This window comes from Nipponia nippon, unplaced genomic scaffold (assembly GCF_047370975.1).
Source record: "Nipponia nippon isolate SJK-2023a ecotype South Korea unplaced genomic scaffold, ASM4737097v1 scaffold_1, whole genome shotgun sequence".
Classification (NCBI taxonomy): Eukaryota; Metazoa; Chordata; class Aves; order Pelecaniformes; family Threskiornithidae; genus Nipponia; species Nipponia nippon.
Genome location: NW_028262290.1, coordinates 105,857,288 through 105,873,445, shown reverse-complemented (window position 1 = coordinate 105,873,445; position 16,158 = coordinate 105,857,288). Strand labels below are relative to the sequence as shown.

At 42.4% G+C, this 16,158-nt stretch overlaps 1 protein-coding gene across 2 annotated transcripts; it reads right to left on the bottom strand.

Moving 5' to 3' along the window:
- Positions 1-10,856: 10,856 nt before the first annotated feature.
- On the bottom strand, positions 10,857-15,925 carry LOC148057539 (endogenous retrovirus group 3 member 1 Env polyprotein-like). 2 transcript variants are annotated; one of them, XR_015700054.1, is made up of 3 exons: positions 15,832-15,925; positions 13,978-14,138; positions 10,857-13,156 (listed from the first exon to the last, which is right to left on the bottom strand). XR_015700054.1 is itself a non-coding variant. In XM_087737669.1 (2 exons), the coding sequence occupies exons 1-2, from the start codon at positions 14,194-14,196 to the stop codon at positions 12,290-12,292; spliced, it is 1,086 nt and encodes a 361-aa protein (XP_087593795.1). In that variant the 5' UTR covers positions 14,197-14,289; the 3' UTR covers positions 10,857-12,289. The 2 variants fall into 2 exon arrangements, 1 of the variants encoding a protein (XP_087593795.1); XM_087737669.1 differs by lacking the exon at positions 15,832-15,925 and having other exon boundaries at positions 13,978-14,289.
- Positions 15,926-16,158: the final 233 nt, after the last annotated feature.

Sequence of the window (16,158 nt, the reverse complement as noted above, 5' to 3'; positions counted from 1 at the left end):
TGGGGAGAGGAAATGGGGTCAGGAACTTGAGTTCCCCCACAAACTTCTGTGTTGCTTAATTTGTACCCTGTGGCCAATGTACATAGCCTGTATGCCCATACTATTCTGACTGTAATTTTGTTACTATGTCTAGCACCGTAAGATTTCATTTCAGATCAGATTTCAACACATAAATAAATAATTCTGGTCAGTGCTGCATTGCAGAAAAGATATTTGTAGTCTCATTATCCAGTTTGAAATCTAGAAGCTGGCAAATTTCTGACATTTTTGAGCAACATTACAGCTACTGGGTATGGACAACAGAGGTGGATCTGCTTATGTCTAGGTTTTCACAACATCCAACTATTCAGTGAGAGCTACTGATCCCAGACAGATATATAAATGTCTCAAACTTTACCCAGGAATGGCTAATGAGTGCTAGTGTTGAGCAAAAATTGTAAGCTTCAATAGCTATTTTAATTTAAAGCTTGTTGTCAAAGTAGATGCATGATTTTCTCACCTTTTCCCTTTTCTGAACTATATTCCTGTTAAAAATTGAGGTGGGAATAAAGTAAGCAAGAAATTTCAAACTTCCTTATTTTCACCGGTAGAGTTTTGGTAGCAGCATACATCTTAATGTTGCTATGAGAGCTTGAGTTGTACCAACTGGTGATTAAACCAGTTGGACTTAAATTGTCTTAACATGCTCACTAGTACACTAGTCTAAATTTTGTAAATTAATTGCACTTCTACCCCCTGCTCAATTTTTCATTAAAATAATCAAACTTTTTAACCTGCCATTTTCAGCCAGTTCAGTACTCATTTTTCTATTTCACCAAAAACTCCATATGGTAGTTCAGGCCAGAGGAAACTAAACTTATGAAGTTTTCAATTGAATGCAATTCTGTGGTTGAGTACAGATAGCTGGAGATACGTGTTAGAAAAGATCATTGGCATGGAAGGGGTTGACTGGGTGAAGCAGGATATGATGTACAAACTCTACTCCAGCCAGAGGATGGCATCAGATTTGGGCTTGATTTTGTCTATTTGATAATAAGAGCATTACTCTGTAGGGCAACACTCAGCCTCATAGGAAAGAGGAGACCAGAATAAGATTTCCTGGCAGACCTGCATCCTAATACCTCTGTATGAAACATCCGCCAAGGCTAAGTTTGTTCTTCTCATGCTGTCGTTTGCAGTTGTGTCTAAACCAGCTCCAATATTATTTATAGGAAATAATACCAAAGCAATTGGTTTTTATTCAGCAGCCATTAGTGGTGTTTATGGGAATTCCCCAACAGCCATGGCCCAAATGCTCTAGTATATTGGGCACACAACCAGAGATTTTCACCAGAGATTTTCAGAGCTATGCTTCTGTCACACTGGAAATTCAAGTTTGCCTAGCAGAGGTATTTAAAAACTACATGTAACAAAAAATTTACTTTGCTGTTCCAAAGAAGCTTGTAACTTTTTGGTTTTGATTTGTAAACTTGGCAATACAGTTCTAGACTTTCATGACTTGTGGGAATAAAAGTAACGTATTGTCTGGGAAAAATCATGTTCGTAAGATACACCTTAAAAGTTTCATTTCAGTCACAGCTGAAAGACACTAGTATATTGTATCCAGCTGGTTCACTCATCCCATTTACTGTCCAATTTACAAAATATGGAAAAGTTTCCTTGGAAACAGATTTCTAGGAAGTCCTTTTTTTCCCTAATGATAAATTGCTTTACTAGTTTTTGGTCAAATTTGAAGCTGGTACAGGCAGGTACACCTCTGCATAAAACCTTTCCTACTTAGTAGGTCTCTGATATTTTTAGTCCAGAACAGTATACAGACTGCCTGGCGAGAACAAGAAGCAGCTGAGCAGCTGACCTCTGAAATGGAAGTTTCATGACTTGATTTAAATGTTCTGCTATAATCTGCTAGCAAAGCAATTTTATTCTAATATTCATGTGAAACCAGATCACGACCTACATCATGCTATTATATAGGAATGCAGAGAGAGAAGAGAAATCTTTTGTGAAACCTTCCTGTTTCTTTGCAGAAGATGCGAAGAGTTAAGTAAGGTGATGCATTCATACCACTTCTTTTCTCACTGTGCCACAATCACAGGTGGGAGAGAGGAAGAGGCAGTGGCTAGACCTTCTGCTTCACCACATCCACTCTTCCCAATGCAATGATCTGTTCCCATAATAATCAACCAGCAGAACATGAGAGAAGGTCATGGTGCTATGCATAATCTTTTGCAGGACAAAAAATGTAGTAGCATATGAGTTTACTGCTACTTGTCTGTAGTCCTAGTGTCCAACATTCCTTAAGGGCATTATCTGCTTCACAGAAAAGTTCCATCTTTCTCCAAACCTGATAAATGAGAACCTGAAGCACAACCCTAAATACAGAAATAGAAGAGACCATTTTGAGAAACAATTCCCACTCTGCTCTGTTGGCTAGAAATACAACTGTGAAGTGACAAGTCTAGGAAACTTCCCTCATCATATGAACACAGTTACCAGCAAGCCACCTTAAAGAAAAAGTACAACCAGAGCATCACAGTTCTGTCCTATAAGTGACCTCCTTGTAGTCCCTAATCTCCAATCAGTGGCATGGACTGATGCACACATAGCATCAATTCAGTCTAGTAAGCATATAGTTTACTACAAGGCAAGATAATGTATGACTTAATATGTCGACTTCGTAGGTCAACTGACTGAAGAACAGAATCCTGTAGTGCATTTGAAAAAACAAGCAAACAAAATCACAACACAAAATCTATACCTAACATCAAAAAGGGATTTGTAAAAATCTTTGGTTTAATTGCACCTCTAACTGTTTGCAGAATGATGTCAATTATCCTGTGAATCATCTGACTTCATTTAATACTGTTATATTCCATATATCATTGTGACTGTGACCTCAGTGTCATGACATCAGAGATCATCAGTCAGGCAGTCAGGAGACCTACATGTCTGTACATGAGGTAATTCAGCATACGTTTATGCTAGATATTAATGATTTTCAAACAAAGAATGATTTATTAGCATTTCACAATCAACTTTCTTTAAAGGTTAGAAAGAGTTATGTAGAACACAGTTTTTTAGTTCAGAATCATTACATGTGGCTTGTTATATTGTCAGTCAGTGCAATGTTGTAATATAAACCAGCAGGAGGGCATATTTGGGCATAACATATATTGCATTGCACACATGTAAGAAAAAAAGGTTATTTAAGCTTGAAGAGCAAAGAAGGCTCAGACATCAGGAAATTCTGGAAATAAGGTTGTCTACACAGCACTTACAAACAAATGGCAAGAAAAAAAATGCAAGACTAAAACACAAATTTAAATTCTAAAACAAACACAATCAATGTGTACACAAGAGATCTTCTAAAACCATGTCTGTGAGGGCACATGTCTTCTTTGTTCTCTTTCATTTAAAAGGAACATATTGCTTATCCCTCCAAATCATAAATAACAATCATTAGTTAGTATCCACAGATGAATTGTGTCTTTTGGAGTGCTTCATCTTAGATGACAGAACTGTATTACACAAGACTGACTTGCACTGGAAATAGTCAGTGGAAACACAGGGAAGTGTCATTGTTACAGAAAATGCCATGTAAGTCACTTGTTAGTTAAAGCTGTATTGCAGAATTCTCCAAGATGGGAGGTGGGTCTTTAGAAAGCATATTGAGACATACCCAATGGATAAAATGTGTTGTTTCAATCACTAGAAAACACAAAGTAAATCAAACTGGGCATTCATTTGGTCTTTCCAGGGTCCATATTCCGACCTTCGATACCTTGTACAATCCCATCTCACTGCTTTCCGAAGAAAAATTGCAATTGTGTTCAACCATGTTCACAAAGCATTACAGTGGCTTCACAAAATTTTTCACGACTCATGACTGTTAATTCCATTATTTGGTGATTAATGAGTAGCTTATAGCTGCATTAGGCTGGATTTGATCCTCATCTGTCTGAAAACTGTGATGCAAAAGTGGTTCATATTTCTCTGAGTGTGGTTCATATTTCTCCGATTCATCCAATAAGGAATGACTCAAGACTGTACAGTAATTAATTCAAAAGATACTATTTTAATGATTGAGAAACACCCTAAGTGCAGCAGAGAAAATTTTCTGGTGTTTTAAAATAATGAGTAGTTCCCTGACTACAGAAAGAGTCCAGCTTTTCTTATCTACAATGGCAAATTATTCATCTAGTTTTTCTGTTACCATCTTTAAGATATGCTGACTTATTCAGCAAGTAATAGCAAGTTGGGTAAATGCCACGATGTTGAATCTATAGCATAGTGGTAGCAAAGAGTAGATGGGGCATTTTGATCCACTGAAGTCAATATGATTTTTGTTTTGTTTTTCCAAAGGCTTAGAATCTGCCCTTAAAGCTCTCTAATAGTGGTATTTGCTGCTTAGAGATCTAATCCAAAACCTCACTCATGATTCAGAGGAAGTGCTTTCTGTTTAGAGAACTATCTTAAAAGAAAAAAAAAAAGATGGTTAAAAGTAACATAATTTGGAGGTGTTTACTGTCAGGTTTTGACAATATATGATGACATTCTAAACTTCTGCCATGATAGAGGTTTTAAGTAGCTAGTAACCTAGTAAATTATTAGATTATGCCAAACTTTGTTTGATAATATCAAACACCATGTTTTCCATACAATATCTTTACAACACAATTAATTTTTCCAGGCAGTTTTGAGTCATTTATAGGGCTGTTGCATTTTTAAGGTGCATATATCTTGGATCATTCCAATTCCATCAGATTTTGATTTGGCAAGAGTTGTTACAAGCATGTGAATACTAATAATAAAAAGTTAAACTTGCATTTGGTTGTTAGTTATGGTTACATATTTGCATGCAGATTTATAGGCTGTTTTTAGTCAGTTCTGTGAAAAATTGACAATTTTATATCTCAGATAAAAAATGATTTTGCATTTTTTTTTTCCAGCTAAATTTGTCTCAGTTGTTTGAAAGAGAAGAAACAAGAAAATGTTTGCTGGTATACTCTCACAGAACACTTTCCTTGAAACATATAGCTAACTGGAATTGTCGACATACTTCAAATGTTTAAATATCTGCATCAAACTCTTTAATATAAAAGACGTAAACACTCACAGATGCTATTCCACCCATGGGCTAAACATGAAGTCAAAGACCCGTGCTTTCTTAGGTATACTTTCTCTCTCTCTCCCCCGATGGCCATTACTTCTTGTCAGGTAGGGCCATCCGTGGAGCAGCCACAGTGCCCCTGTGGAAGGATGGAGTTTGCATGAGGAAGACAAGGGTTCCTGCTAGCACATCCTCAGGCAGAAAACGGGCTGACTTCCCCTCTCGCTGTGGCTGCCCCTTGGCTCAGAACCCTGTCCAGTAGGAGAGCAGGGGGATCAGCATGTTGGTTCCCCTAGTCCTTACATTTGTGAATTCTTCCATGGCTTGGGTTAGACATCTACTTCTTCACCATTTTCAGGACTGGAAGCCGCAGAGCACAGGACTTGGTGATGGCAATTAGACATAATTTTGGTATCTATGACTTCTTGTGGGCCCAGCATAAAATTTGTTTTATTATTATTATTATTAAATTTGCTAGAATAACATAGAAATGCTTTTGTAAACTTTTTCACAAACGTTTTACCTTTCCAGTTGAGAGAAAATTGACCTTGAAGGTGTTTTGATAAACTGTTACTTACACGAAAAACATATATTATGTTTTCCAGTCAAAAGAATTCTGGATCTTTAAAAGGACTATAAAATGAGAGTTCTCAGTGCTAAATAGCTCACTTGAAACTTTCAGACTCCTCTGAAAATCCCCACGAGGCCAGGCAGATGTAACTCTTGCCTATACTGCTGAGGAATAGCGCTGGTGGAGGACCAAGTAGTTTCAGAAATTAATCTGGAAGAGGGTGAGGCCTTGAAAGTTTCAGACTATAAATTCAGATAAGGTTATTTATGCACTTTGTGGTTTTCTACGTGTTTACATATAAATGTCTATCACTTCCCATGGCATAAAAAGTTTTTTTTTTAGCTGATACACAAACTAAAATGTTAACATTAGCCTGATAGTAACTTCTGTCCTTCTTTTACTCTTTAGCTTTGTATTTCATGATAATTTGTTGATAGGAGCAGGAGTTTCTATCATGTACTTAATATCTGAAATGTTCTCCCAGTGCTTGAATATTAATCTGGCTGCCATTATCATATTGAATGGTTGATGGTCTATACAAAGAAGACATTCTAAAATAAATGAAAAAAAAATAGATGGGTGACAAAGTTTCACTATAGCTGGCTGAATTCACAAGGAGATGTGAAAGTTTACTGGAAAAGCTTGCACGCATCTGAAGGCAAAATTTGCTCTGCAGTTGTTATAATCCAGAGTTTGTATGGAAGCTGGAAAGAAATGGAAAAGATAACCTGATAGTGTTGCAAACAGATCATCTGGAAAAAGCTACAAATCAGATAAAATATTTTCTTCTCTCTAACTTCTTTTAGTATAACTTGAAATTTTGAGTGAAGAATGTGGTGTGGAATGAAAAGTGAAAACATTTAAAAGATTCAAAAAGAATATTTGGCAATTTCTAAGCTTTTGTTGATGAGATGATCTTTCCCATGAAGGATTTTGACGAAGTGCATATACTGACCAAATGTTCTGATGAAAATGCCTGGGTCACTTCTATCCAGAATGCTCAAGAACTGTGGCTTGCTACTCAGGATTTAACAGATGAAACTTGTAAGCATCATTCTCAGAGTTACAAATAGGATGAACTGAAGTTGTCCTCTCTTCTGTGGCATCTCAAAAAGGATTGAACCCTTAAGGCCTCTCCAGCCCCACCTTGGAGTGACCTATCTCACTCGTGAATTTTAATGAAACAATTGTTACAATTCCTAACAGTTTCCCCTCCTGTGTTCAATGATATACTGTTCAGAAGGCATTGACTTGCCCTAGTCTATTGCAAAAAGGTAGTCTTCTAGGGGTAAAGATGAGAAAATTCTGTGTGATACAAATAAACCTGATTTTTTTGCTATGATGTCTGCATACTATCATTTCTCAAAAACATCGAGACATGCCATTTCAAAAGTACGTATTAGAAATTAAAGGACATCAAAGCATATTCAAAAATGGGCAAGTAAAAATGTTAATTCAATTACAACATATTTTGGCACTCTTCTTGCTACAGATGTCTGTTTTAAATTAAACATTGGGCATCTCCCAATACAGATTTGTAGCAGTTTCTTTGATGGAAAATTGAATGATGCAAATGTTCGAATGATTACCAGATGTTTTATTGATAGCTAGGTAGGTAGGTACTGTAGGCAAATAGCAAAGAGACCACACAAATAAATTTAACAGAAAAAGCCAGACAAGTGGAGGTATTCCAGACCTTCTTTGTTTGTAGCACATTATCTGTAATGAATAAAATACAACTATCTGGAAAAACAGTAGACATGTGCCTGAAATTACAATATCTTTTGCCAGTTCTTATTCAAAGAAGCATTAATAAAGCAGTTTTTCTAATACAAAAATATCTAAAACATGTCAGCTAAACATTTATAGGTAGCTGTTAGAAGCATCTTTCCCCCTCCACACCAGCCTGCTCTGTTGGTCTGTGTGGAGACCACCAGCTTCAGCCTCCTCTCCAGCATGTTTCCCTCTGTCGTTTGAAGGCTGTCTATACACATGGATTATTTCCAGTGTCTGGGAAGGATTAGAAGATGAGGAGAAGCTCTTTTGCAGTTTCTTTCCCGCATACTAATGTAGTGGCAATTTCAGTTTAAGTGTTAGTGTGGCAGATTTTCAGGTCTACGTTCTTTCATATCAGCTTCTAAGTTTTGAAAAGGCTTACAGTCTTGATTCAGCTAAATTCTGAAAGACCTCACATGAATGACTCTCATTTGTCTATTGCAAATCCCTTTTTCTATGTCCTTCCCAAGTTATTAATCTGTTTCTTTTTCAATTTTTAAAATTTTCCCAAAGTCTCCGGAATCCTCCCCTTTATTCTATTACCAATGTTAAGCCTTTATCTTAGATGCAGTAATAAAAAATATTGACTAGGACAAGACCCTCTGTGTGACAGGTAGTATATATAACATAGAATTTATTATTCCCCTACTCAAGTAATTTTTTATTGCATCTATTTATTTCTCCTCACTTTCTATCCCTGCAGGATGCAGAAGTATCTAAATGCAAAAGCAAAGTCTCATCTTGTGTCAGCAAGGTTTAGATCTTTTATCAATGCTGGACGTGAAAAATCACATGGGAATATCACTTTTGTGATACAGTAGAGTTCAGCTGCAAATTCTGGCCTCCTTTTCCCAGTAGATGAGCATCTATATAACTGTTAACACTTAATTGCCTCATCTACACTACTAAGCACAGATACTGGCATGTTTTCTTGTGTTGCAAAGAGTGAATAGAGCTATTCCCCATTTTTTTTAATTATTTCAGGAAAAGAAAGACTGTTGAGTCCTAGTGATGGGGTTGTAACAAGCAGTTAAAAAAAAAAAAAAAAAAAGAGCATTGCTTCCTAACTAATTTAAGGATTGTTTGGCCTCAGGTTTTTCAACAGATTCACTGCAACTCACAGCACCATAACATATATATTGTACAATTCCTTATGGTGTATCCTCTGTAATTGAACTGCCATGTACACGGATCACACAGAAAAAGGGAAGTTTCGACTCTAAAGCAAAATCAGAGCTTATGTGACCTTCTGCAATAGCCTCTAGTGACTTATCAGAATGAATGGAAAAATCATTCTGTCTCCAAAAGTAGGACACTTCTGGCTACTCCACTTTTACAGAAACCAAAATACAACAGGGAGAAGCATTTCTGTGGTATTTAAGTAGAAACATTACCAGAGACTGCTTTATTGTGGTATATTAGTTGAAGACAAGTAGGTGGTTACTGTGGTATACTTGCACAGCATAACTCAGTTGTCCTTTTAAAAAAAGAAATGCAAGATCTAGTTATAAGTATGTCAAATACAATTAAAAACGACAAACCAGCCTCTTTACAGGAAAGACATACATTTTCCCCACACATCCTTTTTTAAATACTTTTTTGATTCTCTGTTGCAACATTTTATCATTTCCAGTGGAAAAGCCAACTGGAAAACTCCATGAGGCGGACACTGTGTTTAGTCCCATTGCCTGGGACAAGCATTCTTTTAAAAGTTAATCCTTTAAAAAGTTTACTTTTCTTGCTAATGCAATGCACACTCATAATTTTAGGATTTTTTTTGAGGTTCTTTTAGGATTCCACCCATTTTCTTGACATTTTGTAACAAAATTTTCCCATATTTTTCAGTAAGACCTGAATAAATGAAATTTTAATGTCAGAAATGCTCATAGCTCTCATTACTACAGATGGATAACAACTCAGGTGCCTAGTGAGGCTTCCTTCTAGCATATAAATGCTATATCTATTCTTAATATAGCAATATCTCATTAACATTAAAACTGTAGATATTACCCGGAGGTTCACAATGAGTTTCCTTCCACCCTTCATTCATAATACTTTTTAAGTTCTATATATGGAGCTGTTAATTTTGCCTCTGGAATCTCCCAATAATCTGTTGTCAAGTCCTTATAACACATGAGTGGGAACTTTACTTACCTAAATGGCCAAATTGTTATCTAGAGTGGAACACGTTCGTCATCTTGAGTGTCATCACACAGCATGTACAGGACAACCAGGTCATCAGGCCCAGCCAGCATGGATTTATGAAAGGCAGGTCCTGCTTGACTAACCTGATCTCCTTCTGTGACAAGGTGACCCGCTTAGTGTATGATGGAGAGGCTGTGGATGTTGTCTACCTGGACTTTAGTAAGGCCTTTGACGCTGTCTCCCACAGCATTCTCCTGGAGAAACTGACTGCTCATGGCTTGGATAAGTGCACTCTCCACTGGGTAAAAAACTGGCTAAATGGCCAAGCCCAGAGTGTGGTGGTGAATGGAGTCAAATCCAGTTGGCTACCAGTCATGAGTGGTGTTCCCCAGGGCTCAGTATTGGGGCCAGTTCTATTTAATATCTTTATCAATGATCTGGATGAGGGGATTGAGTGCACCCTCAGTAAGTTTGCAGAGGACACCGAGCTGGGTGGGAGTGTTGATCTGCTGGAGGGTAGTAAGGCCCTACAGAGGGACCTGGACAGGCTGGATCCTTGGGCTGAAGCCAATTGTATGAGGTTCAACAAGGCCAAGTGCCAGGTCCTGCACTTGGGTCACAACAACCCCATGCAACGCTACAGGCTTGGGGAAGAGTGCCTGGAGAGCTGCCTGGTAGAAAAGGACCTGGGCGTGTTGGTCGACATCTGGCTGAATAAGAGCCAGTACCATGCTCAGGTGGCCAAGAGGGCCAATAGCATCCTGGCCTGTATCAGAAATAGTGTGGCCAGCAGGACCAGGGAGGTGATAGTACCCCTGTACTTGGCACAGGTGAGGCCGCACCTCGAGTACTGTGTTCAGTTTTGGGCCCCTCACTACAAGAAGGACATTGAGGTGCTGGAGTGTGTCCAAAGAAGGGTAGCAAAGCTGGTGAAGGGTCTAGAGAGCAAGTCTTATGAGGAGCATCTGGGGGAACTGGGATTGTTTAGTTTGGAGAAAAGGAAGCTGAGGGGAAACATTGTCACTCTCTACAACTCCCTGAAAGGAGGTTGTAGTAAGGTGGGTGTCAGTCTCTTTTTCCCAATTAAAGAGTGTCCCGATCCAATGTCGGGGGAGGTTTCGATACGATCCCAAGGACAAGATTAAGACGCTGGAATCCGTCAAATGTCATACAACCTTTTACTTTTATTCGAGGGGAGAAGAGAACGGAGGGAGGAGGGAGGGCAAGGGAGGAGGGGAAAAGAATAAGGGAGAGAGAGAAAGAGAAAGAAAGAAAAGGAGGAGTTTATCGCCACCACCTCGAGTCCTGACGATCTTCTGCTGGGTCTCCGGTGGCCTCGGGCGTCGTCGGGGACCGAAGCGGGGGGGGGGGGGGAAGGCTTGAGGGTGCAGGAACAGAAGGAATGGTCTCTCACACGCCACCGCTGCCGCCCTGCCCGAGGGGCACGTGTGCTCCTTATATAGGGGCTCACGCATGCGCGGATCACAAATGCGTACGTGAGGCTCGCCACGGATGTGCTGCCCCCGCCTCTGCTCTTTTCGCGCCTTTTTGTCCCCGCCTCGGCTCTTTTCGCGCCTTTAGTCTGTGCGCAGGCGCACGAGGTTGTTGTTCTTAAAGCTGTGGAGAAGGTGGTCTTTTCGAAGCGCGACGCTGGATGGCGCTACGGCGGCAATGTCGAGACAAAAACCACATTTTTCTATCGGTCCTTTACACCACCCCGTGGCTCGACATTGCAGCTTGGTGGCATAGGAGGAAGAGAAAGAAAGAGAGAGGAAAGAAGGGGGAAAGGAAGAAAACGGGAGTTGAGGGAGTTGGGGATAAGGGTGGAGGAAAATTGTGGGAAGGAGGAAGGGAACAACATTGTTTTAGGTGAAGGAACATCTTAACACAGAAGAAATGGGGTACTGCTCAATGCAAACTCATTCTCGAACAACTTTAACAATTCTTCAACTTTGGAGGACAAACATTAGGAATGGGGTTAACAGTAACTGGCAATATGCAATTTCTTCCTTCAGGAGGAATTGGGAATGGGTTTAGATGATTGGTACGGAGGTAGGTTGTGGCTGACAGATGGTACGGATTTTTGTTACACCATCAGGTGGAGGGCTGGTAACAAATTGCATATTTGACACAACATGTCGAATTAATTGAATAAAACAGGGAATTATGCAGGGTAGGAACAGTAAGGTGGCAGTTGCACATAATAGATACAATATTAATTGTTTCACCCAGGGTGCCCCTGGTAACCAGGGCCACAAATCGCTGTTCCAACCACTCCAGGTTTGAACAGGGACATGGGCTATTTTCCTGATATCTTGGGTCAATTGGAGAACTACTTCTCCCACATCATCCATTTCTAAGCAGCAGTTAGAGATATTTAATTTTCCACACACCCCTCCCTCCTCAGCCAATAAATAATCTAAAACCATACGGTGTTGAAGGATTGCCATGCGCATTTGTTGTGATTGTCGAGCTAATAGGTCTATGGCATCAGCAGTTTTGTTGGTGATAATTTCTAGGGCTGCTTGTAGTCTAATTATTCGATTTAGATTATAAATCGGTTCTCTTGCCCCTGCAATGGGCTCGTTAGGATTCCAGGTTGCTGGCCCATAGTGTTCAATTATTCGCTCAGGGGGCCATTTGTCATTTCCTCATTTTTGTGTCCCACCTAAATTTATCTTGGTAGATCACGTCTTACGGGCAATCCTTCTATCCCCGAGGTTATCATACACTTTTATGCCTAGTTGGAGTCCACCAGTTTCTGGCAGGAGAAAAAAGAGGGGCCTTATAATCCCTATATAACAAACTCCCGACCACCCTGTGGGTAAGAACTTATATGCTGTGTTCCCACAAATCCAATAATGCCCCTTTTTGGCTTTATTTCCCTGAGCAAATGGCCCATCTTTCCCCGGTGGAAACTGAAAATAAGTTGTGTCTTTGTCACCCAGAGGGCTGAAAAAGGTGGCTGCCCCATCCCTTATTCGGCCAGTACAATACCAAGCCCCGTAAGTACCCCTCCATTTACAAGTTTGTTTGTAATGTTGGAGAATCAAGGTTTCATTTTTGCTTGACCAATATCCCTTAAACCCCTGGTTACGCCCTGTTTCATTAAGCCACACCCACAGGTCCTTTTCCTTGTCAAGGGGCTTACGTGTCAGAGTCCATTGACATTTGCTTTCTCCCACTTCGACCCCACCTTTCTGGGTGCGATTCAAACAATATTGCCCCTTCGTTGGAAACTGAATTGGCCAGGTCCCACTGTCATCCCACGGATCGTCTGCGGCTTTGCTATATTTGCTTACAATTTGGTCTGGGGTGAGAGGCGCGGATGTCCACGGCCAACTTGATAGCCCTAGGGGTCCGCCACAAACCCAACAGTGGCTCAGATTGAAAGTTTGACTCACGGCTTTCGCTAATAACACGAACTCATTGTTCTCGAAGGGGTTGGATGGAGGAGGGGAAGGTAGAGGGAGTGGTCGTTCATCACTTTCATGGAGGTGTCCCTGAGTTAAAATGATCCAAAGTAGCAGGTGCATCGTGGTCATATCGCCGCCCTTAAAAACAGAAACAGGAACAAAACTCGCTCCTTGGGTTAGAAGGAGGGAATAATCCATTTGGTGTGGATTTTGTTGGTTCTCCCACAGGCACCTTTCGCTCTCCATGTATGTTTGTTTAGAGGGGTATCTAATACCAGAGGCACAGCCCCCATGGTGGGAAGCTCAACCAGGACCGGCTGGCCACGGGAGTAAGATGATGCACTGGGAGTATTAGAGTTTTGAGAGACGGGTACCATGGTTGGGGCTTGTGGACAAAAATGCTGCAATTTTCGGACACCCGTTTGTACCCCAGTGGTTGCTGACATTGGCCACTGCCTCCCCCACCCGCTCAGCCCATCCCGGTTGGTGGGGTTTAGTAGGTCTCCTTTATTATTGCAGGTGAGTTGTCTGATGAACATCCACCCTCCGCCTCCCTCCTCACCCTGAGAGGGCGGAGGTTTTAGTTTCCCAACACTCTTTTTGTCCTTCTTAAACCCCTCCTCCCTGTCCAACGCTGGTGCAGAAGGCGGGTTCAGTTTGGGAGGGGGTCCTTGCCCAGACCACCTCCACACCAGGAGCTCCAACTTTTTGGTGGGGAGCCCATCCATTAGGTCTCGGGGCACACCCTTTTGCAGTCCCTTCTGCCACAATTCTTGTCGAAGCAGGGGTTTTTCCCTTTTTGTTAGGTCGGGGCTTCCCCCTGAAGGAGCCAGCAGTTTGTTTGCCGGCTCCGCTGTCCGCACGGCCCTAGTTTCCACTTTATTCTAAGTTCTGCCTACTGGCCCATATTTTCTCCCATAGTTTATTAGTTCCTGGGCTATCTCCCCCCAGGTCCACACCTTTCTCCCCCACTGCCGCTGTTCAGGGGTTACCGTTCCTTCCAGGGCAGCTGTGATTCGCTCCTCGCGAGGCACATTTTGAATTCTCCCCTGTAACCGGATCCCGATAGGTTTTAGCGAGTCAGGGAGTCCTCTTATTAGCGGCGTCAGCCGCTCGGGGTCTACAGGTAACAACATTGGAGAGCTTAGATTTGGTTTCAGCTCCCAGTCGTACATCATTTGTAGGCAAGCCGCCTTTTGTACGTTTTCTAGTAGTTGCTCGACCGAGCCAGTTACAGCTAGGGGATCCCCCCTCTCCAATGGGTTCAGCCCCCCCGCCCAATATGCAGCCCTCTGGGTCAGAGACCATGGGGCTCGGCGATCGCCCGTTGTGAGAAAGACGCCGGGGCCCCAATACCCCTCTGCTTCCTTTTCCGATAGCATGATCCCGTCCCCCCCCCCCCGACAGGGATACCCTCCACACATATTCGGTTTTGGACTCCCTTGCTGTTCTAGCAAAGTCCTTTCGGAGCTTAGCCAATTCGGTAGTGGTAAAAGGGATTTCTTTCGTTACAACTTGGGGACGGTTGTCACTATCGTTCTCGTATATATATTCTGTCTTTACCAGCGGGCACATATGGGGGCGGTTATCCACAGTCTCCCTTAATCGCTTTAGATCTTTCTGGGGGTAAATCTGGCGTACCCCTTTCTCTTCCAGCATTACCTCCGCCTCAGTGGGGGTGTCTGCCTCCCTCAGGAGCTGAACCCTCAGCTCCTCCTTCAGAATCATATTCTGGCGCTTCTCCTCCTCTAGCGCCCGTTTAGTCTCTAGTAGTTGCTCTCGCAGCGGTGTTATTGCTGCTTGCAACAAAGCGGCCAGAGCCTCCGATGGACAGGGCGCTCGTTTCTTATCCTCCACCGCCGCTGCCAGACACGCTCCTAACACAGCACATACGATGGCTTTCCCCTTCCCTTTCTTTACTCTAGCTTCTCTATGTAAGACCGCTATTCGGTCCATAACACTTTGCAGTTGGAACCAGTGGTCCCGAGCCCAGCCTTGTCCTGGGGGTGAGGGGCGAGAGCGGTACGTTTCTAAAAACTCATATAATCTCTCCGTCTCTTCACAAAAATCGCCTGCCTTTTGGGTGGCCATGTCGTACAAAGGGGAATTCGTCCCAGGAGGGTCAAACCTTAAAAAGACCAAGTTTCCTCTATACGCTCCCAGGAGGCCAATCCGCACACTATTACGAGACAAAGACAAGCCTACAAAGGGGATATCGTCCTGAGGGGGTCACACCGAAAAATTCAAGCTTCCCCTATACTCCCCCAGGAGGCCAGACCATCAGCTACTATGAGACAGAGGAGAGCCTACAAAGGGGATATCATCCTGAGGGGGTCACAACATAAAATTCAAGTTTCCCCTATCCTCCCTCAGGAGCTCAAATCACAAACTAGTACACGCGCTTCAGTGCAAAGGTCTCAATACCCACTCCTTCCTTACGCTTCGTTCGTCTCCGGCTGCTTCCCTCGCGGGAGAGCAGAACCGCGGATCGGAACTCCGCACTCACTTCGTACTTATTTGTACATCTCGTTCACACACAATCGCTCAGCACACCATAACGTTGTATGACACTCTTATCTCAAGGGATCCTGTCCGTGACACCAATTAAATGTCCCGATCCAATGTCGGGGGAGGTTTCGATACGATCCCAAGGACGAGATTAAGACGCTGGAATCCGTCAAATGTCATACAACCTTTTACTTTTATTTGAGGGGAGAAGAGAACGGAGGGAGGAGGGAGGGCAAGGGAGGAGGGGAAAAGAATAAGGGAGAGAGAAAGAGAAAGAAAGAAAAGGAGGAGTTTATCGCCACCACCTCGAGTCCTGACGATCTTCTGCTGGGTCTCCGGTGGCCTCGGGCGTCGTCGGGGACCGAAGCGGGGGGGGGGAGGAAGGCTTGAGGGTGCAGGAACAGAAGGAATGGTCTCTCACACGCCACCGCTGCCGCCCCGCTCGAGGGCCACGTGTGCTCCTTACATAGGGGCTCACGCATGCGCGGATCACAAATGCGTACGTGCGGCTCGCCACGGATGTGCTGCCCCCGCCTCTGCTCTTTTCGCGCCTTTTTGTCCCCGCCTCGGCTCTTTTCGCGCCTCTAGTCTGTGCGCAGGCGCACGAGGTTGTTGTTCTTAAAGCTGTGGAG

What these genes read in the sequence shown, in the direction of transcription:
- LOC148057539 (XM_087737669.1), bottom strand. Translation starts at nt 14,196, where the DNA reads ATGATGTACGACTGGGAGCTGAAACCAAATCTAAGCTCTCCAATGTTG. An exon ending in AGCGGCAGTGGGGGAGAAAG is followed by an intron (nt 13,157 to 13,977) that starts GTGTGGACCTGG and finishes TCTGTTTTTAAG; the next exon opens with GGCGGCGATATGACCACGAT.